Source organism: Crocodylus porosus, unplaced genomic scaffold (genome assembly GCF_001723895.1).
Source record: "Crocodylus porosus isolate Cpor-Errol unplaced genomic scaffold, CroPor_comp1, whole genome shotgun sequence".
Taxonomy (NCBI): domain Eukaryota; kingdom Metazoa; phylum Chordata; order Crocodylia; family Crocodylidae; genus Crocodylus; species Crocodylus porosus.
This window is the reverse complement of record NW_017728921.1, coordinates 10,291,277-10,316,619: the sequence shown is the minus strand read 5'-3', so window position 1 is coordinate 10,316,619 and position 25,343 is coordinate 10,291,277. Positions and strand designations below refer to the sequence as shown.

Genomic DNA, 25,343 nt, shown 5'->3' with positions numbered 1-25,343 from the left:
TATGTTTGGCTTCCAAACCCACCTTGAGTGCCTCACAGTTCTATAGGCAGTGGGAAGTGAATGCTTTGCTTTTGAATGTGATCCCGATCTAGATTTAGATGACGAATGATACTTGGAAGGTGATCGGGATCTTGTCCGAGATCTTTTCTTGTGTTTCTTTTTCTTCTTTTCCTTTTCATCATCTCTAGGAGGATCTTTGCTTCTGCTTGAAGGCCTTTCCGACCGTTTAACTTCTAAAGTGGGCAAAGTTCTGACGGTCGTTAAGGGACATGGTATGTTACTGACACCCTGAAACAAGAGATAAAAGTTGCCTGTTAATATGTCCTTCGATTTCCAAAGAAACATGCACATTTCTAATGCGAGACAAGTGAATCAGAGATTTTTAGGCATGTGATCAGTACAGCAGTTCAGTAAACTGAACAGAAAACTAGTTTGAATCCTGGGGTGCTGCTTCCTTGCAGTATAGCCTTGGGAACATCACTTAGGATGTGTCTAGACTGCAAACTTACTATGCCAGTAGCATGCTCACACTCACCGTATGGCTCAAACCCCCAAATGCAAGCAACGTGACTGTATTTGCATAGTATTTGCTACAGGGAAGCAAATATGGCTGCACTGTTCTAGTTTGGAGAGTAACGTATGTATGTAGAGCAGTACAACACATTTAAGCATGTGGGGTAAATGTGTATAGCTGCCCTGGGTAAGTGTCTTTCTATATGTACTTTACAGGTCTTTGGGGGAATGTAACAGCTAGCCAAATAATCAACCCACATTACTTATACTCTTTGATTTCAAAACCTTCACAAACAGTACAAGTGTTTCTGCTGAGCTGTATAACCCTCAGAGCAGTGATTAGGACATATACAGGAATCTGGGACTGTGGTAGCACTATTTTTTATAAGATTTTTGGCTATAAAAGATTAATAATGGTTCTAAAGAAATGTGTTGTATCACACAGGATTTCTCCTGAGTTTATCCTTCTAGGTTGAAAGGATAGACTTGACATGTTTACTTTGGAAAAAAAGTAATCCCCATAGACACTGACATTCAAAGTTCAATGTTATTGCAACAAGGTAAATTTCACCCAGCACTGGACTACTTTGGCTGCAACTTCCCCCAAAATAACAATGCACTGAAACAGTTGATACAAATCATTTCCCCATTTGTAAAGTAAATATTTTGTATGCGAAGAGATGCAAGCCCACACAACTGCCTCTCACCTTAAGGATAGAAAGGGTTATTGCTCAATACGTGCTAAATGAATAAAATGTGACTACAGTCAATTAAACACAGCATACCCCAAGATACTTTCCATTCATCATTTTGTGCCTCAGAGAATTCTGCTGAACGCCTTGCTAAGAACAATGCAAGTCAGGCACTATGGGTTTGCTTTTTTTGTTTTCTGTTTCCTTTCCTCAAGTTCTGTCACTCCCCAAAATGCCACTTCAAGGCTACTGAAGAAATCAGTTTCATCCTGCCATAATTTTCCCTCTGCCTGACCTGACACTTCCACCAATTGATGTTTGGTGTGACTAGAATAGGAACTAATACACTAAATCCTGGAATAAACAAATTAGAAACTGGTGATCTTTTTGCTCTCTCCTGCTTTCTCTTCTATTGTGAAGGTAGCGCAGCACAACGCAACACCCTTTGGGTAGCGAAATTCTGCTTGGTTTCATGCATTATGAAATCATGTTTCCTTTCTGAGTTTGAACTGATAATGGCTATTTTATTACAATATTTACAAAAGACATTGTCATAGACTCTACAATGGTAGTTTGCTTCAAGGACCATAAACATTTTACAGCACTATCATTTGAGTTAAATGTGACTGCCCCTCTTACTTCATGAAGATTGGTTTACTAGGGGTCCATTTCAAACCTTTACAATGAACAAGTTATTTAGAGGCTTCATGTCAGATCCCTAGGATTTCCCAACGGTCTCCTGAAGCCTATTTTTGCTTCCCCAAGTGTGGTACTCCCAGTTTTCTTTTCAAGTATTACTAAAATGTAGACTAGACAGATGAGAACAAAGTACTAACTTGTTCAAAGCAGGTGAATATTGTGAGAACAGAGTGTGGAGGCAAGACAAACCCTGAAAACTTCAACAGATTGTCAGATTATGCAGGCTGCTTTGTGGGTGAATAAGCAGATCTACTGGATAAAAATCCTAAAAAGACTGAATTACGTTGATGGCATCTGGCATAAATAATCGGTGTGCTGATGACAGACTCGCGTGGATTTTTTTTAATAGTGACACTGCCTCAAGCAGCCTGAAATCATTCAGAGCAAGGCACAAGGGATGCGGGGGAAGAGAAAATGATGCAATGAAAAGCAGTCCAGCATTTTCATGTTTGGGATAATCCATGAAGCAACAAGCCCCTTCTTTAAGTGTAACCAACCCTGATTTGGAACAAACACCACACGCTGGGTGCCCGATTGGGAGAGTAGTGGTGCCGGGAGTGGGGTGGGGCCGAGGTTGCAGGTTTTATCATTCACCTGAACAAATTAAAGCTTTAAAGCCAGGTACTGGAAACACAGAGGCCAATTAATACAAATTGCATACTTAGATCCTCCATCAACTTTAAATGAAACTTTTACTTCCTCCTGTCTCTTCGCCTTTTAGCAATGAATGACCCATTCGAATAACCAGTTCGGTGTTTATTGCAGCCTCAACTCAAAAAAACCCACTATAAAAGACTACAAAGCTCAAGCAAATAAGCAATCTTTGCAGCAGATGCTGTATGCATCGAACTTGTGAGAAGAAAAATAATTTCAGTAGTACTTTTCGTGAAAACAAACCAACAAAGGCATTAAGATTACTTCTGTTTAATTGGAGTGGATCAGAAAAACATTTACCTGTATCTCGAAGAATCCGAAACCACGTGGAAATGAAAACTGAAAACTTCAACTGATGACATGAGATTAATAATCTTAAAACTGGATGCAAGCACATTGTTATGCATGCACTGGATGCATGCTAATTGTTTATTGGCTAAATTACTGTAATTTAGTTAGTATTTTCAAGATCAACCAAAAAAACATACAAAGAGCTGTATGTGTTATAAATAGGTTGAAAATGCTCACACTTCCATGGTTACATATATATAACTATTCTAATAATCTCTTTTGCACTTTTCTATACAAAGGCATATCTTTTCTATGTTCCTGAACAGTTGAATCTTCCTTTGATCTGAAAATCCCTGTGTTAATTAGGATTCAGCAGAGTAGAGAATGTCACAATTATGCAGACTAGAGCTGTAATTTCCATTACAATAATTTTTATGCTCTGGAACTGCTCCAGACCCCCTAGGTTCTCTCCCTCCCATCGCTGCACCTTATTTCCAGCTGCCCAAGGCTTGTACCTAAGCACTCCGAGGTTGAAACACAAGTGGTGTTTTATAAGCTGTGGGAAGGGATGGTAATTGCTATGTGCATTACACATCCAGTTGATTCCCCCACTGCAGCAGGTGAAAGTTACTGTTCTGGCAGTTCAAATCTGCACTGAAGAAAAGACTAGCCAGCAAAAGGGGGTTAAAATGAAAAGATACCAAATACCTTTCCAGAGCAAAAATTAAACAGAACCATTCACTGGGACAAAAGCACCTGTCTTCATTTTCCCAGCTGATCAGGCATTGTCTTGCATTGTGATTACTGACCTTACATGTACTCCCAGTAGCCAGGGACAAGAATTTCAAGAATGACTGTGATGTTGGATTCCCCATGTTTTGAGTGTTTAACAAGACAAATCTTAAGTGGCTCCTACTTTAATGGTCAAGGAAGCCTCCTGAAGCTCTCTCGAGCTATGTGACCTGAAGTATACAAAACCAGGGTTTGGTTAAAAACCAAACCAAACAAAAAACCTTAGACATATGGCCCTGAATTACTAACTTCTAGTTGAGAGCCTATTTTGTAATATTTAATGGCCTGCTTTATATATTCCTTGTGCTAGAAATAAACCGGCCCTGAAAAACCTTTGGGCGAATGGCAACTGGAAAAAGATTTCAAAGAAATCTAGGAAGACAAAATGTTAAAATGGATCAGTAGCCCTTTACTTAGGGGTACGACACTACTTACACTTACTACACAACTCTGAATTAAGAGAAAAGCAACTAGAAAATTATGTCTCTCACACACAATTAAACATTTACCTCCTTAAAGGACCTGCTTCATCTTTATGCTACCAGGCAGAGCAAATACCATTATTATGCAATTTTACTGAAATAATAAAAAAGGCATTTATCTTGCCTGTCTTTACAAGACAGATCTCCTGATCTCAGAATAATGGGCTGTTCCTCACTTCCATCTGTGTTCTCAAGTGTGTTACAATTCTCAGGACTGCAATATACTTTACAAAGGCCTTTTTGGAGGACTGTATCAATGTTATAAACAGGAGCTAAACAAAAGCACTGACACCACCAGGATGGGTATTGGAATTAAGGAGGACTGGAAGAAAAACATCACAGCATGCCATTATCCCAGGATGCCTTATCATTAGGCTAATTTAAATGAATATATCCTGCCGTAGGACCAAGTAGGATCCTTTTATACTCTGTGTGTTAACACACCCAATGTACAGAGATAGGTCGTGGGGCTTTTGACTCCTGAAATTAACTCTAAGATTTGGTCTGTAAACCTTCGATCACAGAAAGGCTGTGATACCTCCTAATCCTTTGAGGACTACATTCCTCATGCAAGCAGAAATGAAGCTTTTTAAATTGCCGGGCTTATCTCTGATCAGGAATATTTTAATGGTTTGAGACAGGCACCCTTTCACTAAGCAATCAATTAAGAAAACCCACATGCTTCACATAATGAATGTGGGAGCTGTTTGGCGTAGGCACGCAAGGTGCTGCCATGCAGGCAAAAAGGCTCTAAGTCAAATACCCCTTCAAGCACAAAGAAGTTTGATGCAGAATTTCAATTTGACAAAAGCTATAGAAAAAATGGAAAACGTAGCCTGAGAACACCCAAAAATCCCAACACCTGGGCCAAAAGAGCTGTAAAAGTGAAAGTAACCCCTGACACTTCTCACTGAGGCGATGACTCAGATTTGGGTTTCAATTACATTAATGCCGCACCTCATTTGCCAAATTATCGTAGGCTGAAGTTCTGCCACTCCACTCATGCTTTTTCACCCCAGCTGAAAAATCCTGTCAAATGTTAAAGGACTTCACAGCTCAAAGACTATCTAAAGAAAGGCTGGAAGACAGAGATTCATCATCAGATTTCTAGGGGGCTTTAACCTTTTTAATAGTTCTCTGCTTTTCAAGGCTAATTGCTGCAGAACCCTTTAAGGTTTTTCCTATGTGAGGGCTGGTTTTTTGTCAGGGAAAAGGCACTGGAGTCAGTGGAGCAGACCTAATACATTGCAGCCTAGAAGAGGAGGAAAAAAATCAGGTTCTACATTATATAATGAATTCTATGCAACAAGCTGCAGCAAACAAAACTCTTGGGCTTGAGGCGGTATCTTTTTTTAGACAAACTAAACTGTAGCAAAAAAAAAAAAAAAATCTTTTTTTGCAAGCTTTCAGGACCAAAACACCCTTCGTCAGGGAGAGGAGAGTTCAAAGACTATGAAAGTTCTCCTAGGTAGAAAAGAAACTTCATCTGGCACAGGGAAGGTAAAGGATGGTGAAGTTCCCCTGGGTTTCAAAGTCCATTTGTAAAAAAGTTGCTCTGTGAACATGCAGATTAGGCTGCGGAGAGGCATCAGATATTGCCACAAACCCCAAAGTTTTGTCCGTCTCTGCTTTTTAGGTCAACATGGCTACAAGCTATAAACCCGTGCAACAAGTTTGCACTCAGCTGAAAATCTGTTGTCAATTTATACTTAATCCATCTTTAAAGTAAGTGCTATTTAAAGTCCCAAGAAATACAAAGAACCATCATCCCAGCCTCTTCCAACTAATGATCTATATAAATGACAAATCTAGAGCAATATCCCATTTGACAATGTAAAGAATAGCCTGGGTTTTCTGTTTGTTTTTTTTAATTCTTAAACACAGCTTAACTATTTAAATTAAATTCACAGTTGCAGAAAATATTTTGCACACAAAAAGCTTAAACAGAGGTATCCAAACTTCTAATATCTAAGTCTGCACCAGCAATTTTTAGGGCCTGAAGGGTATATCTAATTTACATATGGATTCTCATTAATCACAAATTAATGCACTGAGCCATGATATACTCAATTTGTGCCTTTCCTTGATAGATGAACTCAAACAAGCAAATTGCGCTCACCAGCAACAAACCTAAAATTTATCAGTTTTGTTCTCGCAGCTATTTGCCAAGAATGGGCTGACCAAAGCTGTGTTTCAAGGCTTCACTGGTCACAATTTTATGCTTTCTTTAAAAGAATTCCTACTAAGTGCAAATGAAAAATCAGAAGTAGAAGTACCAACTTGCTTGGTGCAATGATGGATTGCCCTACAGACCCTGCTTTTTGCACAGTATGAGAGATACAACTTGATGTGTTTTTACCTTTTATTATTGAATTACATTTAGTATGCAATTATATTTAATTGCATATATATTTCCACATTTGTGAAACTATATACACATTTTTAAAATTAATGTGTAAAACCTTTCACCAGAAAAATAAATGCATTTATTAACTTGAACATTTACCAGTCCAACTTGTCTAAAACACATATCTGATGGGACTGCTTAAATAACAGTGCTGATGAGAAAGTTCAGAAGAACAGTACTGCTAAAAACAAAATCTCTATCGCAATCAGAATTTCAGGTGTTAAAGAAACATATACGTGTTACTTAAAGTAAACCACAGGCCTATATAGCATTTAATATGAGGGAATCTTACTCATTCCCAACAAATGAAAATAAAATTGCAAGAATTCAAAATAAACCACAGAATGTGCCAGACTTCAGTACCAAGTTTCCAAAGTGATTGTGGACTGAGATCAAAAGATATAAATACAAAGAAAAAAGAGGTCTCATATTTTAAGGGCAAAGCCCATGATTATAAGAGTCTGGTCCAAAGTTTTAAGAATAAACCTGAGATAAAATCTTTGTTTTGTATTTTGTAAATTAAAGATCTGTATAAGCTAGCAATGTAATTATCTTGATGGGGTTTTTTAAAAAAAAAAGAGAGAGACAAAGTGAAGGGCTACAACAAAAAATCACTTCTTGTTCAAGTATTTTAAAAGGTCATTTAAAAATATCCCCAAATTCATAACCGTATAAACTTGATCATCCCTGCCAACACTACGCTTTAAGACAGATTTCACTGTGCAACACGCGTTGTTTAGGCTTAGGTCCGTGTGGGTAAGAAGAGAATATTTAAACTCAATACAGCTACCTTCTGGGATTTCAAACTGTAATTTTGTGTCTTTACAGAGTGCTTAAAAATTAGTGAGATTTCAATGAAAGTGATAGTTCACTATACACAAGGAGAATCACTGATGAATGAGCACTTCTACTTTTACAGTACTATTTACCTTATTTTACATATGTTCCATTTAAGTAATTCTGGGGCAAAAAAGTATTGTACACAAGCTGCAAGCAAAATTTGGGGACAAAATATCTGAAATCTATGAAGACAAAATCTGAAAGAGCCAGATGTTAATACAAAAAGAAAAAACACCAAGAAAAATGGCAGAGAGAGATAGAAAACAAGCATGCATCTGATTTTAATACTGGCAGTTCAGCAAAATTAATTGTTCGTAATAACTGGGTGATATGACGCCCCAAATTACTGCCCTATCTTACACTGAAAGACTAGGCATGCAGGAAGTCATCTTCACACAAGGACAGGGGACGAAATAAGTTTTGAAAATAGGGGAGAGGATACTTGTCACCAGCATACGACTGAAAACTGAATGGGACAATGGAGATCAGAAAGGACTTAAAGAAAAAGACCGACCCTCATTGTGAACAGCTGCTTCTGATGTTTTACGTACATTCCAAGAAGGACTGGGATGAAAATCAAAGCATCTACACACTGATGTCTTGGCTGGCAGAAGAGCTGAGAGCACTCATTAAAAATAATTTCCAAAGTGCATGTGATGGAGTCATATGAGACAAGTGCCATTGCAGAAGGAATGGAGAAAGCTTTTAGAAGTGAACAGAAAAGCTCCTGAAAAACGGTAACATTTGTATTTACAGAGCAATTTTGAGCCATTAGGAAGGCCAAAAGTCCAGGAAACTCAAAATGGTAATTAACAGATTCTGTTTAGAATTTCTCACATAAAACATTGCAAGTAAGCCTGGTTTCTTCATTCACTCTTAAGAATAAAAAGGCTGAGGAATAAACCTGAGACTGCCCCATTTAGCAAAATCTAATGATTCATACGGCATAAAAATCAGGCCATGCACAACATTAATTAGAAGTAAAATTCAAGTCGATGAAAAGACTAATTTCTCTTGACACAACTGATGTCATTACTTGTTATTCACTGGATGATGAAACCTGTTCTACAAAACGATGACAAATATTTTCATTTAAAAAACCCATCCTTTTCATGAAAGGAAATAATACAAGCACCCCAACTGTACGTTAAGCTTTCTACAAAAAGATTACCATCAGCAGTAGTAGCAAATATGGGGGGGAGAGGAGGGGGGCAGGGAGGAAAACAAGAGAGATGAATTTAGATATCCCTCTATACTTGGCAAAACCTGAATAGCTTCATATTTTTTAATTTGTATTATAAATTTCCATTTCACTTGTAAATTATTAGCTTCCACAGAGGAAATAGGACTGCTATACATAGGACAAAATAAGGACGAAACATGTAAAGAACAGAACAAAGAGCAGATCTTCAAGCCTGAAAGATGAAAGAGCCAAAAGGAGATGTTGACTACTGCTGCAGAATCTTCACATTCAAAGAGGCACAAAGAAAAAGTTGACATTTCAGACTATCTATTAAAACTGCATTACTTCAAGCTACGTGTTTGTCTGCATTTCACAGCATTATAATTATGCATTTGTTTTTTCCTTTCTTTTGGGTATTAGTCTGATGCTGTTTACAATTTGGATGACTCTAAGAACCACTCATCTGTAGTTGATGCTTATTATCATCCCAAGATTTTTTGTCACGTTATGATATCGACTGACCGGTGTGAGAGTGCTTACTAGATATGTGGTGAATAATGTTAGGTGAATGATGGCTTGTTCACAAAAACGTATGCTGAGCTACCAGTGCGGGAGCATCTTCCTCTACATCAAAGCAGTTATTTCACAATAGACTGCAACCTGTTTTCTTCCACTGTCAGACCAAGCCCGAGAAGCTTTCTCCCCCCACAAAACACATCTCCACTTCTGCTCCTTCCAATGGTTTTACCCTCCAATATATGCATGTCTGCTTGACAGGCAACGGGACTGGGGTGAGATGAACCGCAATGTTTCTAGTTTTCATACCAGTTGTGGAAAAAAAACAACCAAAAACCCCCCCGATAAATCAGTGCAGGTGCATGCCTCTGCGCCCATCTTTGTCAATGTTATCAGAACAGATCAACACCCATGCCAACAGCTAGAATAGGTTGTTCCATGCACGAAAGTAGATTCATTCCAGTCACTGATCCAAATAAGATGGAACAAAACTGCATTTCTTAATATAGGCACCAAGAGAACACAAAACCTTGAACTCAGGTGTCGATAAACATACAAATGAATGATTAGTTTATAAGAAGTGTTTCCATTCTCTTTATAACCACTTAAGTCTTATCTTTACCAAATTCTAATATCTAAAGGCTTCAGAATCTGCAGGCTGCTGCCAGGACCCAGGCTCTGCAGATGCTGGGACTGAGAGTGACAGGGTTCCCAGCTACATGTGCCAATTACAGCTTGATAGAAACCAGCTAGTTAGTACATGGTATGGAGGTCTAACTCTATAGCTGGTTGGAGCTTTTTACTGCATGATATCTATTTTGTACATAAAGCTTGTTTCAAGATAATTGTGCAATTAACCAGTTGAGTGATACCTGCAATGTGTAGAGGAGGCCTAAGAAATACCAGGCTATATTACACTGTTGAGGAAGGTGGGCTAACTGTTGATTTACCCTGGCAGCTGAGATATTGGGGATGCCTCCACAATTACTCCGTAGTTGTGCATATATGGGAGAATCAAGAGGAATGGGGGGAATCATCAGACCTGGAATTTGTTTCCCACCTTAGGTGAGTAAAACACTACTTAGCTAACCATCCAAACTCCATACCACTATTTTCTCAGGCATTTTCTGAAAAAATGAACTGATTGGCAAGGTTTTCTTGTTCCAAAGCGGTTGCCTTATTGTAAATGCACATGTAAAAAACAACACATTGAGGACCTATTGGGATTGGATCCTTAAGTGGGCAGAGAATCCCCAGCTCCTACTGGTTACAATCGCTGCTGAGAGCTGAAAAATGTGGAGTACCAGGGCATTAATCGCCAAACTCTACGTTAACACTGACTGTTTCACTGCTAACCTCAAGTGCTGTCCCTAAGTATTATGGTAACAACTGTGATTAAAGCAATTCAAGGAACTGAATTTTGTCCCACTTTGCACTTGAAGCTCAAGGCTTTGTTTTTTTTCTTACCAACTTAAAAGAGGCTACAATAGTCTCATATAGGCAGAAGCAATATTACAAGTACAGCAACAACAAATTTAACTATTTGCAAGGTGTCGCTTAAAAGCAAAAAGCCTTAAAAATGTCAGTTCAAATCTATAGTGTCAACTGCCTGTCATAGGTAATTAGGGCAGTGGCAGGCAATTATTTCGGGCGGAGGGCCGCTTACTGAATTTTGGCGAGCCATCGAGGGTGACATGACAGGCAGCCAGGGCAGATAAATATTTTCTAATTTTTTTAGGGGCCCTGCAGGCCAGATGGAATAGCCTGGTAGGCTGCATCTGGCCCATGGGCCGTATTTTGCTTACCCCTGTGTTAGAGGAAACAATTGTTTGAAAATAAACCACACGCGTTCAGCACTAACATGTCTACAAGAAACATCTGGGGAATCCAAAAATAGCAAAAGACTGCTCATCTCTCCTCTCTCTACACAAAGTTGTGCTTCAGGTCTGCTACCGCAACTGGTGTTCTTGTGTTCAGTTGCCAGATTTCAGGCAACAACAGCCTAATGGCATTATAGGCTGCTTGCAGGAAAAAGTTTTGGATAAAATTGCCAAAAAAGCTCTGCTGAAGCACCCAATCTATACAGATGCTGTGGAGCTGGGCTAACTAATGCGCTTCCTCTTATAGAAAACTGCTGGTTTTCTTTTTTCTTTCCATGCCATATTATGTAAACCTACGCACCCATTCACAGAAACACTTTTCCATCCCCTACTATAAAGATAATACTTCAAGATGATTACTCCGTATCCGCAAGTAGACCTTAGTTAAGAGAATCAACGCCCTGCCTTTCCATTATGTCTACCAGATATAGTCTTCATATAATGAATTGTAATGGTTCTTGAGTGCTTCTTAGGTTTCTTAACATAGAAATACCTTGGGATATACGAATACTGCTGCTATATTCTTGGCTTTACTTCGCACCGAAGGAATTAGATTACACAAAGCACTCATTACAAAGAGCATTCAGATCATTTCAATCATGCTAAAAGCTTCCTTCCCTCCCTCCCCCACACCTTTAGATGGAGACTGATGTGGCAATGAAACTAAAGTCTTCCAGAAACGGTGGTCATTCTAAAATTTTAGATTACATTTAGGAGCTTGTCGTGTACTGCTAGGCCTCCATTTCAACGGGCTTGTATTAGCCATTGCTGCTAGTGTCAACAGAATAAGCAGTGTTCTCTTGTTGGAAGACTTGGCCCAAGGAAGGGGGTATGGTGTTCAGATGTGCTTAACTCACAAAGTTAAGGTATTTGGCTCATATTTCTCTCAGACCCATCTTGCAAATAAAAGGCCTGACAGGGAGAGTGCATTTATGAGAGGAAAGATTCAAATTATTTTTAATAAAAGTAAACTTGAACCAACTTCTCACTTTCTGAATGGCTAGAAGGCAGACACAGTTAGGGGTTAGCTGCACCGCTAACAAATGCTCAGCTTCACACAAGTGATATGTTAAGTCTGTGACACACCATTATCTTTATGCTCAGTAAAAGAGCGATTATTAACAAGCTAGTGGCTTCCTAAAAGGACAGTCCATTTTTAAAAATAGTCGTAGCACTGTGCCTTCAATCAGGAAGACGATGCCAAGCAACAGAGCCTTCATGCTGCTAACATGCATAACTCTCTTTACTTCAGACAGTTAGGGCAATTTCAGTGCAGTCCTTTAAATCCCATCGGTGCCAGTATAAATAGGTCAATGCACCTGTTTAGTGTATTTTTGCATTGGTGACGGCCATATTCTTTTGGAGAAAAAGATAAAGATAGTTTAAGAGCACTACTATTGCCAACTAGTACAGTGTAATGGCTGGAGACTGTTGGGATTCACTGAGGGAGGTTGCAAAACAGCTTTGCAACATAACAAAGTTCCAGTGAAACAAGGGTGCAGCTTTCTCTGTTTTTTTTCCAAAGTAACTGCAGTTCTTCTTTCAAGGAACACGAGAAAATATTTGGCAGAACCATTTATCTGTAATCGAACCATGCAGAACTGCTGGCTACAAAGGTCTGTTTACAGATGAGCTCTGTTTCAATTCCCTGCCTTGCTCTTCTATTTGCATTTTAGTACTGGCAACTGAATGTAATCTTGTAGTTCCAAATATGAGGAAGTTAACTGGCCAGAACGCTTTTTATCAAGCCCCATGCCATATATTTCCTTCCAGAAAGAGGATTCTAGAGCAAAAATATAAAGGTTATGGAGCCTACCTTATCAGCCGACAGGAGGGAGGGCTGGGAGAAGAGAGAACATAAATTATTTGAAAGTGATTTTGGCTGAAAAAAGCAGGACAATCCCCCCTTTCCCCAAAGCTTTCCTGTTTTAAGCTTAAATGTAGTTTCTATCAGCTCTACAAGTTCTTTCAGTTTGGTGTATGTTCTTTCAGTGCACATTCCCCTTTTGTCCCATGCCATCACTAGATAGAGTGAAAGATACACCGAACTAAGGAGTGGTACCATCTCTTTACCCCAGACATAAGAATCTTGGGGCACAAAACAGCAGGCAAACCACATGGTGACAACTGTGCATAACTGAGCAGGCCATATATAGAAAAAGACATATGGATGAGTGAGAAAAAGTTGCCAATCTTGGAGCTACATCATTTCTAGGAGCTGTGTCATATGTTCACAGATTTTTTTTAATCAGAGAAATCTGCTTTAACTTTCCCAAGATTAATCCAGGCTACGTGCCCATGGCTTTACCATGTTACCTGAAGAATCCCATGAGCAAAGACAACTCCTTCGTTGGTCTGATATTCAGCTGATCCCAATCAGCTGGTAAATGCTCTGCAGTATAATTACACAGAAATGGTTCAATGGCTACCTTACCCACCTGAGTCCTTGCAAAACCAGAGTGCTACAACTCCCTTGACAGAATGACGTTTTAACTCTGGACACTGCGCAGTCACCAATAAGGTAAGTCCTTCTGTCATATGGCAATGAGGGCTTATTTGGCAGCTTGATCATTCTCAACCTCTAAACTGACATCCTGCTTGCACTGATGAGGTACTCTGGCAGTGGACTATTTCTTTATATACAGGCAAGAAACTAGGGGAAATAAAAGTTGGAAAAGCAAAGACAGGACCACCAGAAATAATGGAAGCATCAGGCAGGGGAAGAAGAGAAACCTGGTGGGAGAAAAAGTGATTGTTCTTCAATGGAAGAGGCCATTTAGCTAAAGAAAGAACAGTACGCACCAGATCCATACATGCAGCTTGGCTGTCTAAAAGACAGAGCAAAGGAGGAAACGTATTCACTAAAGTAACTTCTTAATATTGCAAATGTGTTATCTGGTTAAAAGGTAAGATGTGGAACCTAAAAGTACCTACAAAAACACAAAACAAAATGAGGGCTCAGTTGCCAATATATTTTTATAAAAAAGAAAAAAAACCTTCAGGAAAGAACTGCATGATGGCTGAGAACAAATCAATGCTATAAGCATGTTGTTACATATTTAATGTAAAACAGTCATTTAGACCTATGAAATTCTATTTATTCTTTGCTGAAGCCTAGAAGAAGCCTTGTAAATTAAATGACTTGCTTTTTGAACCAGCTCAGAAATAATTTCCACTTATTTGTAGGAAATACCGTTTTTGCGGCTTTGGTCAATATAAGAGACCAAACCTAGCATTTTGTATTTCAGAATTTTAGAAGTGTTATAAGAAAGCATTATGTTGAATGGGACCTTAACCTCATTATTGTAACAAGTTTGCTTGTTTGCTTTTTAAGAGGACGTTTGGCCATTTGTTTATCTAACAAGAAAAATATGAATAAAAAATATCATTTTTGCCTCTTCCAAATACTTTTAGCAATGCAATGAAAAGAAGCAATTCAGTGTTACGAAACAGTGTTTATATGCTCTCTTATGGATCTGTTTTGAATACTCCTGACTAAATAGAAGCATAATAGAAGTAAAACAATCCAAGAGAGTTGACATGATAAAAGTACCTCAGCATGCCTCGATTTTGTTCATGACTGATTGAAAATATAATCCTTTATCATGGAGAAGCTGAGAGGCTGGCTACAGCTCTATCTTCATTACTGTGCAGTACAAGCTTACAATCTGCATTTTTCAATAATGAATCCCCAAAGTATTAATTTCTTGCAAAGATGTTGTTTACCTCTCCCTTATGGCATGCATTTATGCTATTCTGGGCTCCCATGTCAGAAGACATTGTTACCTGAAGGCTTTTTGTGAGGCTCACATTTGCTATGCTAGCAATGCTCTGGAAAACAGGATCAGTTAACTAAGTAGTGTCAGAATGTAGAAGTGAAAGTCAATTAAAAATTAATCCAAGTACAAACTGCTTATGAGAGATTCTTTTTTTGAAAAAAGAATAAAAAGAAAGCTACAGTTAGCCTAGTAAAATGTTATCTTATGATTATTTATGAAATGAGATGTGCAATACATACCTAACTGGCATTTCATGGATTTGGGGGATGGAAGTTTTAAGAGTTTACTACAGGGTGGAGGGAGGAGAAGTGCTATCAGCTACTAAGTGCATAACCTTGCCCTGCAGTAAGTAACAGCTAAATTTTGATAACTCTTTCATTAATGGCTAAGTTATGGTGATTCAGTTTTAACTTACTGCAGGGTAAAAGCCTGCCCATAGGTAGTTGCACAGAGTTGCTTGCATGTAACAAATCCCCACCATCTTTTTGCCTTGTGGTAATTTGTTCTTATGATCATATCCTTTAATTACTAACTAAAGACTGATGCTTACTATTGCTTACAATAATTTCAACTGGTGACAGAATACATATATTTGTCATTAAGGATAGTTACGTTGGTGTAATAAAAAAACAAGATCATTTTTAATTAACAGGATACTAGCCTATTGATTTTTAAGGTTATGGACAAACTGAACACTAGGGAGATTGGTGAGGTTAAACAAAGATTCTTTTAAAATATATGTTAACATTTTTGGTCCAAGATGTATCTTTACACTTAGCTAGTTAAAAAGGCAAATCATATAAAATAAAAAAAAACAAATCATGCAAACCTGCAACAGGCTTTCGCCATAGAGAGACTGTAAAATAGTCATCTGTTATCAGCAGACAGGAATCTAATAATTTTGTATTAGTCATAAGCTAGTTGTTTTATTAACTGCACACAAAAATAAATCCACTGACTCAACAGTCATCTTTAAATCACAATGGGATAATTCCAATAAACCTGCTCACAGCAAAAAGAAAACTCTTAATTTCCTTTTGTAACAATGATTCAGAGAGAGGGTTAGGACAGGGAGGGAACACTATTCTGAATTCTTTTATGACCTAGAACCAGACATTAAATCATTGCGGATACTCAAGTAGCTTTCAGACTCAGCCTAAGAGAGCAATACAGGGTTAATGCACTCAAGCAGGGATTCTGAAAGCTTTTTGATGCTTTACTAGTATTTGATCCGTTTAAACTCAGACCAACAGGAGTACTTTAGGAGGAGGACAGAAAGGAGAGAAATGGTCTTGCCACTGGCCAGGTGTCAAATTTCCTTGCTGGCATTCCAGATGGACAGAAAGAGGCGTAGGCTGCAACGAGATGCGCTGATCAACATCTGAGCTTTAGAAGATGAGCATTTAATAATGGTACTCCCAATGGACTTGCTGAAATCAAGTACCCAAAATACAGGGCTCTCCAGTCATGAACCAACACCATGTCTTTAAGAGGTTGGATGGATTCTTTATCTATGCATATGTAACTTCCAACAAAGGCAAGTCATTTCATGCTCAGGCTCCTATGGTTCTCTTAATGTCATGCTTCCAGGATAACTTAGAAACCTTGCTGGATCTCACAGTACCATTTCCAGAGACAGACTGGGCTGCAAACTAGCTGTTTAGCTCCACACAAAACTACCTTGACCTCCTGCACTGGAGTGAAGACTGGAGGAGAAAGGAAAATACCTTTTTCACACAAAACATTCAGTTAAAGGCAACGTGGTCAAAAAGTCACATCATTTTATCTCCCACCCACTGTCTCAAAGGAAAATAACCCTTCATGCTCAAACACTGCTTTTCTTGATTTAAAAAAAAGTGCCTCAGCAGCAGGTCTAGAAATCTGGTTATCCTTCTCAGCAGCACAATGCAGAAAGAAATCTCAGAGTCGTTGTCAACTCCATTCAACATGAATGTGAGTCCTCAATGTGATGAAGTAATTAGCAGAGCCAACCAATTTGTCATGCATTAGTAGGTGCATCATAAACAGGCGCAGGGAGGTGATGCTCCCCCTCTATGTGGCACCGGTCAAGCTGCAGCTAGAGTACTGTGTCCAATTCTGGGCGCTGCAATTCAAGAAGGATGTGGACAACCTTGAGAAGGTCCAGAGGAGGGCTAGTCATATGGTTAGGAGCCTGCAGGGAAGGTCATGAGATATGGCTGAGGGACCTGGACCTTTTCAGCCTCTCGAAGAGAAGGCTGGGGGGGTGTGGGACAGCAGGGAATAGGAGACGTTCTGTTTACCAGAGCACCCCTTGGAATAATCAGAAACAACGGCCACCAGCTGATAGAGAGCAGATTTAGGTTGGACATCAGAAAGAACTTCTGCATGGTTAGAGTTGCCAGAATCTGGAACGGGCTTCCAAGGGAGGTGCTGCTCTCCCCTACCTTGCGGGTCTTCAAGAAGAGACTGTACAAGCACCTGGCTGGGGTCACCTGACCCCAGCACTTTCCTGCCACTGGCAGGGAGTTGGACTCTATGATCCTTTGAGGTCCCTTCCAACCCTAGCATCTATGAATTTATGAAACCACATGCAAGCAATACGTGAGCAATCCTGAAACCTGGAGATGCCTCTCCTACACAAAAGTGATAAAGTGACATCCAAGCTAAAAATTAACATCAGCACCCTATTTCCATAAAAAGAGTAACAAGAATTCTACACTAAAATTTCTGATACTGTGGAACAGCTTATGTCTTGTACGTGAACTCCATTAAAATGATAACATAGCGAGACAAGTTTTTTCCTGCAATATTCATCACTCTGGTACAAAGAATTACTCTTTACTCACCTCTACACTATAGGAATTCTCCTCAATTTTCTCCGCTTCTGCTTCTGCCAGGGGGTTCTTCAGGGTCTGCAAGAACAGCGCCGCCTTCCTTTTGCGTTCTGCCTGAAGCTGCTTCTCTTTCGATTCCTTGGAGGCCTGGGCAAGCTTCTCCCTCGCTGCAGCTGCCAGTCTGTCCTCTAGTTTTTGCTTTGCTGAGAAGCACACACAGAAACAAAATACATCAAGTTTACAAAGGTATTTGTGTTAAACTTTTGGTTTGCAAAAGGATGTATGGGTACATAATTACAGAACTCTCGGTAGCGATAGCCTACAGACTGGTGAGAGGTTTCTTGTTCATTTATGTTAAATGGATGAACGCAGATGTAATCACTTCCCCAATTTTAACAGAGGTATCCCAGGGAGGGAAGACCTGCTGTCCTTTCCTCCTTCCCCCAATTCCTGCTCAGACCTACAGGATTACATTTCAGGGAGGAAGAACTGGAGGGAGAAAACTGCTCCTGAGAACGATGTCTTGGATTGGATTTATTTTTTCCCCCATGAATTCAATTCCATTTTCGCTACTTCATTTCCAGTCCTGCAGAAGCCGTAACACCACAGCCACAATCCTGGTTACTCTTTAATTTAGAACTCGATCCTGGAGAATAATTTATCTGCAGCATTACAAGAATGACTACCTTTAAATATCAGCCAGATATACATGCTTGTAAATTAGCTGTACTAATAATGTGAGTTTTGAATTCCACTTCTAACAATATACAAATTCCTCTCGGTAACTATAAATGTACTATAGTTTTCCTCTTGAATGTGTTGTTTCTAATCAAGATTACATTCCTAAACTACAAAAATAAATAACAAAATTTTCATCTCGCATAAATATTGATACAATAATCACTTTTCTGCGTAATATATTTGTCAAATTTAGGCCTCAAGACAAGCTAAATTATTCCAACTCTGTGGAATATTTTGTTAAGTTTCCAATACCAATGAACACACATAAAAAAGCTAATTTCTAATAGTTAAACATCTAAACAAGGTCATTATGCAAAACTGCTTGACCAAAAATACCCGAGCTAAGGCTCTAAACAAATATTCCTTAAGCAAAATCTTATTAGCACACAGTATGCTAGAAATCAATGTATGCAAATATTGTTTTCCTTTTGAAATTTCAAAATTAAAGTTCCTAAATATTAATTCAACCTGCACTCCTCTCTCTTCACTGACAACCTAAATGGGATGTATATGCATATTTTCTTCTATAAAAAAATAATACTGATATTTTTTCAGGTTAAATTAATGCTTTGGAGCATTAATTTAGGTATTTCAAATGGAACAATGTTTTCTAAATTTGCACACACGCACATGCTCACAGCTTTTACTTCACCAGTGAGTGAATTCAAAGTATAATGCATACTACACATCTTTGAATGTATAACTGGCATAAGCGATTCAATAGATGTTGCATTCTGGCAATTTCAGCCAATATAGGAAAAGCAAATGGGGTCAAGATGTACGCCTGACATGGAAAAGACTTTATATGTACTTAGCGTTGAAGAGGGTGGATGGAAAAATATTAGTTACTAATTCATAGAATGGTACATAAGCAGTGATTTTCCTCCTGCCCTCTGGGACCTTGCCTATCATACAGAAGTGGGCAAATAGTATTGCCAACAGTTTTGAAATTCTTTTAGCTGGTTTATCAGGTCTAGCTGACTTAAATAAAGGATGCATCTGAGAACTTTTATCATCTGCATCCCTTCCTTCCCTCTTTCTGTTTCTATTAATTTTGATGGTCACCTGGGTATATGTGAAAACTAAGTAGGCATCAAACAGCTCTGCCTTCTTTGCGTCTTCCTTTAATAGCTCACCTTTGCTAGTGAGTGATGTTCCAGTTAAAATGCCTGCCTTTCCCAGAAACGCTTCTTGATGCCCTTCACGTCCCTTGCCAACTCTTAACTCATTTTCCATCTCTGCTTTCCTGAATCTGTTCCTGTATGTTCATATTATTCCTTTGTATGCTTCCTTAGTGACATGTCCTTCTCTTTGTGGTCTACACCAGTGGTTTTCAACCTGTGGTCCATGAACCCCTGGGGGATCTGCAAACTATATTTAAGGGGGTTGTGAAAAATGACTATGATCAATCAAAAGTATGTGAATACCCTACTTGCAATTCAAAAGTGGTCTGCACCGCCATTCAAAAATCTTTAGGGGTCTGCAAATGAAAAAAGGTTGAAAGCCACTGGTTATATGCATCTCTTTTTCAGAACACTAAAATGCTACTTTTTCAGCAACACTGGCCTCCTGCAGTGCTTTTACAGACACAGCTTAACACTGAACCTTCAATATGATGTCTATTAGATACCACCATATCTTCGTTTGTTCTTCCTTCTGCACCTACCTACTTTCTCTCGAAACAGGCTGAAGTTCTGCCTTTCTGAAGTCCAGTATCCTTGTTTTGTTATTCTCATGCATTACTTTCTAAATTGCACAAAGATTTTCAAAAAGGCATAGTCCTTTCCCAGTACAGACTAGGCTGTCCTCCCAGTAAGCGCATGAATTCCTTGGTTCTGAAGGAGCAAGGCTTTAAGGGAAAACAATGAAAGACAACAGGCAGATCTGTTGGCCGTGGCAGAATTCAGAGGTAACTTTAGGTAAAAACTTGAGCTAAGTCTTCAAGGGAAGTTGTCTAGATGGAAAACATTATGGTGAGATTCACAACAATGACTTGGCTCTCACCTACCTTTCTCACCAAACTGATGGTTAGCAAGGAAGCTAGCAACTGAGATAGGTGGAGCAGCAAATACGTTGGCATGGATGCTGCAAACGCAAGGATGTGGTCTCTTAGTGGACAAATTTCAGCGCTGACAGATGGAAGGCCAAAGATCAACTTTCCAGCCAGAAGGTGGCAGGCTGAGATGGCAGCCAGAGGCACCTTAACTGAGCAGAAAAATAGGTTCCTGTACTTCACTTCTAGCTGGCTATCCAGGATGGCTAATAGATACAACTCTTTCACAAGGACAACACTGCTTAAATCTTAGAAGAGTCTTATGGATAGAGAATGGAGGAGAAATGGGACACAAAGAGGCCTGGTTGAGGTTAGGGAGATTAAGCAAAGGTAAAACAATTTTAAAAATTACCAAAAACATGGGATAAAAATAAAAGCAGCAGAAAGGTACGTGTTTTTGAAATGCTGCGTGTTGAACACGATCAAGAGGGACTGTAGAAGCTCCATCTAGGGTCAAATCTAGTTCCATCTAGCAGAGGGGAACTAAGGAGCTGAAAGCACGTACCACCTTTTATGTTGTTGGTGTGCAGCATTAGGAGACGGGGTATACATGTTCTGCATAGGTCTTGCCAAAACAAAATGCTGCAAAAGCTCAAGTACTTGAGGTATATTTGCTCAGCCAGTGGGAATGTGGTTACAGACAAGCACTCCAAAGAGAAGCAGTTGACCCTGAAATTTCTAACTTCAGTAACGAATCTTGAAAGTTTTTTCAATTAGACCAACACCATTATAAACACTGGCAGCATCAAAAGAACCTAGTCTTTTCAACCAGAGCTACTGGCTTAATAACAACAACAACAACAACAACAACAAACGAGTCATCCAAGACCATTCAAGATAAATTCAATATTGGCCAAGATTTGATGGAGCCCTTCAGCAACCTTAGCTACTAGCAATAAATGTTACTCCATTCTTTTAGGACAGGTTTTAAAATTTATGCTTGTTCTACCTGATGGCTGATAGTTTCCAGATAAAAACCTTTTCAAAGAGATTGAAATGGGATGTTTCAAATTAGAAAAGCTTTCCCTTCTCCTCCTTTCCCCACCCCAACAACCCCAGATCCAATTTAGTTGTCCTAAATGCCTTTTCCCAAACACGTATTCGTTTCCCATAAAAACCCTCTGCTGGCCAGAGACCAAGTAAGACATGTCGGATGCAACAGGCATTAACTTGAGTTGGGGAGGGGAGCCAAAAGGTTTCCTAACTGAAATTAAGTTAAACATTTGACTACAGAACTGACACAGTTGCTAAGACCTGCTAAAGTTTACTGAGCAACTGCATAAGAACTCTTACTTACCACCTGCAGAAAAGCCAAGTGTTTCTAGAGGACTGGGGTTTTGATTTAAAAAAGAGTTAAAGCAGATATGCTTCCATTATGAATAATGACTATAGAACCCTGGTCAAACCATTAACTTTTGGTGGAAAAAAAAATCTGCTTCAGTAAAAATGCATTCTGGATAATTATTCATAAACCACATATCACTGAACTAAGGAGACGTGTAATGCAATTTCTATTGCCACTGGACTGTATGAGATTGGACGGCTAAATTTCTCCATTTCATAGTTCAGATTTTATATGAATATTGCTATATCAGCTATTTCAATGTCTCAAAATATAAAAATCACACATTTTGAACTTGGACCAAATTAAATCCGGTGGGTTAAAAAAACCCAACACTTTACTTTCTATCATCTATAAGACCCTATTTAGATACCTTAAAACAGTAATTCATATTCAGGTTTAAAAAGTCTCATTGAAAATCTACTTTCTGATCTGATATTTAACCAGCACAAGGTTTGAAAACATAACCAGTTGCTTCAAATAAAATTTCATTACAAATTACTTAGTGATTTTTCCTGTAAAATTCTTAATCTCAAGAAACTAATAATAGTAGCTGGGGATAGGCATGAAGGATAATCATATTTCTTTAAACTGAGACTGCTCCTCTTTTCAAGAGAGTAACCTCTTAAACTAATTAGTTTAGTAAGATTAGCAAATTGTCCTTTAATTTTATTAAAAAGACGGGAAAAAGAAGAACTTTTAAACACCTGCAGCTACTAAAAAGATAATTCATCCTTTAGCTACTAGATTCAGGAACCTGACACTTCAAATATACTCATCTCAAGAGATTTCTCAGAGAAGTGATTCTACTGAAAAAGGTCCCCCCCCCCCACTGCTGAGTCTAATCTTTCACCTCACTGGCACAGTACGAGAACATGTATACGTCAAGACCAAGGTAATAAATCATATATTATAATTTCATATGTTATTTAAGTTGACCTCAGCCCTCTAACCTACTATTAAATGTAACCACTATTCCTTCTGCTCCCCCTTCTCTTCAAGTTCCATTTCTTGTGTTTCTCATTTATGTTATAAATTCGGTGGAGCCAGAACTGTAATTTTTTACTTCACTAGAGCATTATGTAAAACCATAGTGTATTTCAGGCTAGAGATAACACATCACTAAGACACTATTTTTGCTCCATTTTGTTTTTTAACTTACTGTGGAAATCATCAATTATTTCAGGAAATTGCACCAAACAATTATTTGTATTTTCTCGCATACCACATGCCGCCAGTTCAGACACGTGAATTACTTGGGGAAGGCAGAATGAGGAAAAACTCATTTTTTGTCATGGTTGAGTTCCGATGACAGAGGCGGAAGACACCTGTGCAGCATCAGCAAAAGCTGAGGTTCAAGTTTCCTCATGGCCGCTGCCAAATTGGCAGCAGCTTTTGGCACAGCAACCATTGCAGCTGCCATCCACGATTCCACTGCTCCATTCTGGTACAGAAAAGCAGCTTCCCTCCTTAATATAAACAACCAATTTTGATGGACTAATTTTTAGAAAAAGGTGTGCATGATTGGCAAGTAAGTGCATCACTCACTCTTTATGGGCAATTTATTTGATTTTATGCTCCTTACCTCCATATTAATATAGAGGTTGGAAGTAAATAAATGAACTCTCACATGAAAACAAACAAATACGCACGTTAAAGTTGGGTTGGATGCAAATCCGGTGAAAATGATCACTCATGTCAGAAAATCATCAGCATTTAAGTCTGTATTTATAGTGACAATATCATAAATAATACCAACTTAACAAGGGCATCACCACAAACATTCTTAACTTTTTCTACAACATTCTTAACTTTTTCTACCTTAATTCTAAATCTTAATTCCTATTTATGATTAGTTTGCGTTAAGATTTGGTGGGTTTCAAAATAAATAAATGCTGGAGCCTTCCATTATTTCCAAAGTTGCAGTAATGTTTTCAAATCATTGTCACAACAGGCTTTTGCTTAAACTTTGGACAATGCACACAAATTGACCAAATTCAAATAAGCTTGGTGAGGATTATCTAAAGGCTTTCTGAATTTTTTTTATGAGTGTATTTCAGGCTAGAGATAAGGTATTAGTGAGACTCATTTCCTTTTTTGCATAGAATAATGAAAGTAGACCTTTGCTCTAGTGGAAGGATTAAACTAGAAACTGCTTACAGTGTAGTCTAGCGAAGGGAATGTGCCCCCCCCACCTCTTATGCTGCAAATAAATAAAAATATAAAAAAAGCAACAAATTGCTCCTTTCCTACTTGGACTGTCTGGCCTTTTCTACAGCGCACTGATGCAGCGGTGTAGCGATTCAGCCGATACGTGGATTGGTAAGTAAACAAACAAGCTGTTTTTCATAGTGACAGCTATGAAGATGAAAGCAATACAGCAATATTGCATTCCACACTGAAACCACAAAGCAGTTCTGAGTCCAAGTCGATGGCACTGCACACCTAAGAGCAGCTTTGTCGAAGTTAATGTGTGCAACTGAGTGCTGTCACTAACCCAGTGTTCAACACTTTGAAATCATGATGCAAGGCATCAATCTCTCCCTCAAAAGGACTGAGCATAAACCGCAAAAAGGGTATAAATGACTTTTCTTAACAAGGGGACAAATTCCACCTGCAAGTGCCCAACGCACTGACTTTTACAAACACGTATCTGAAAGTAAATGTCAGACCAAGGTCTTAACTGTTAATATTTTCAAATGCAAAGGTGTCTATTTTTATGTGCGTCTCCAATAAATGAACTAGGTGGGTCTGAAGTCCCTATTTTTGCCTAAGAAATGACATCTGGATAGCTCAGTTATGACAATCCAGCTTCACGTTTTATTACCCAAGTAGGAACTCTCCCTTAGTGAAACCTCAAATGTATACAAATTTAAGCAGAGATAACTTTTAATGTTTATGCATTAACTTGACCTGATATAAATTCCTCAGAACTTTTCCCAAAGAAATACATAACTTTGAAGAACACTGCTGGGTCCTATAAATCTAGCTTACTCAACCAAAGTCAAATTTAAGACCTCATTTTTGGGAAAAAGTTTAGCACTTTTCATGTGGGCTGGGTATAGAAAGGAGGGAGGAATTAAATAGTGTCAATGCAATACAGCAAGTTAAAAATAATTTCTGCATTGCTTTCTACTCAATTTAAAGTAGGAAGAAAAAAACTTGAAAATATGGTCATATTGTTACTTAAGGACTTTGGAGAAAGCCCTGCCATATACACATGTCCATACAGTACTAGCAAGTGACTTTTGAAATTCGCTTCACATTTGAAAGGCTCGAGTGTAAAAGCTTCTATCTATACCTCAAAACAAGTATGGATTACATTTAAAGAAGATAACACTAATCAAGATAACTCAACTTGCCTTTATATATTCAAGGGTAAGTGACAATCCAGAATTGAAGTAGTAATTAAAACTGCATTTGTTAATTATGAGATTACAAAATAAAATATACTCAATATTTACTGCAGAAACTAAGTTGCTTAATCGATATCCGGTAACAGATTTTTAAAAACTTTTTACTAGGTTGTAAATCCATTTTGAAGTCCTAAAATACACCGCTTCCATGACCTTTTCCTCAGATCAAAACCTAATTATACTTTGTGGGAAGAAGAAAGCCAATAAGCAAAATTCAATCCTATATGTGGAAAAAAAGCCTTCAAAT

General features: G+C 38.5%; 1 protein-coding gene across 7 annotated transcripts in view; it reads right to left on the bottom strand.

Moving 5' to 3' along the window:
• Positions 1-25,343, bottom strand: part of SFSWAP (splicing factor SWAP homolog) — a 96,320-nt gene that overhangs the window by 19,077 nt on the left and 51,900 nt on the right. For 5 of the 7 annotated variants that reach the window (XM_019538973.1, XM_019538969.1, XM_019538971.1 and 2 more), the window contains 3 exons: positions 17,557-17,747; positions 12,766-12,789; positions 23-288 (listed from right to left, as the gene is read on the bottom strand). In XM_019538973.1, coding sequence (XP_019394518.1) covers positions 23-288; positions 12,766-12,789; positions 17,557-17,747 — 481 coding nt within the window. The remainder of the gene's footprint in view (positions 1-22; positions 289-12,765; positions 12,790-17,556; positions 17,748-25,343) is intronic. The other 2 variants (XM_019538972.1, XM_019538975.1) reach the window with 1 other exon arrangement.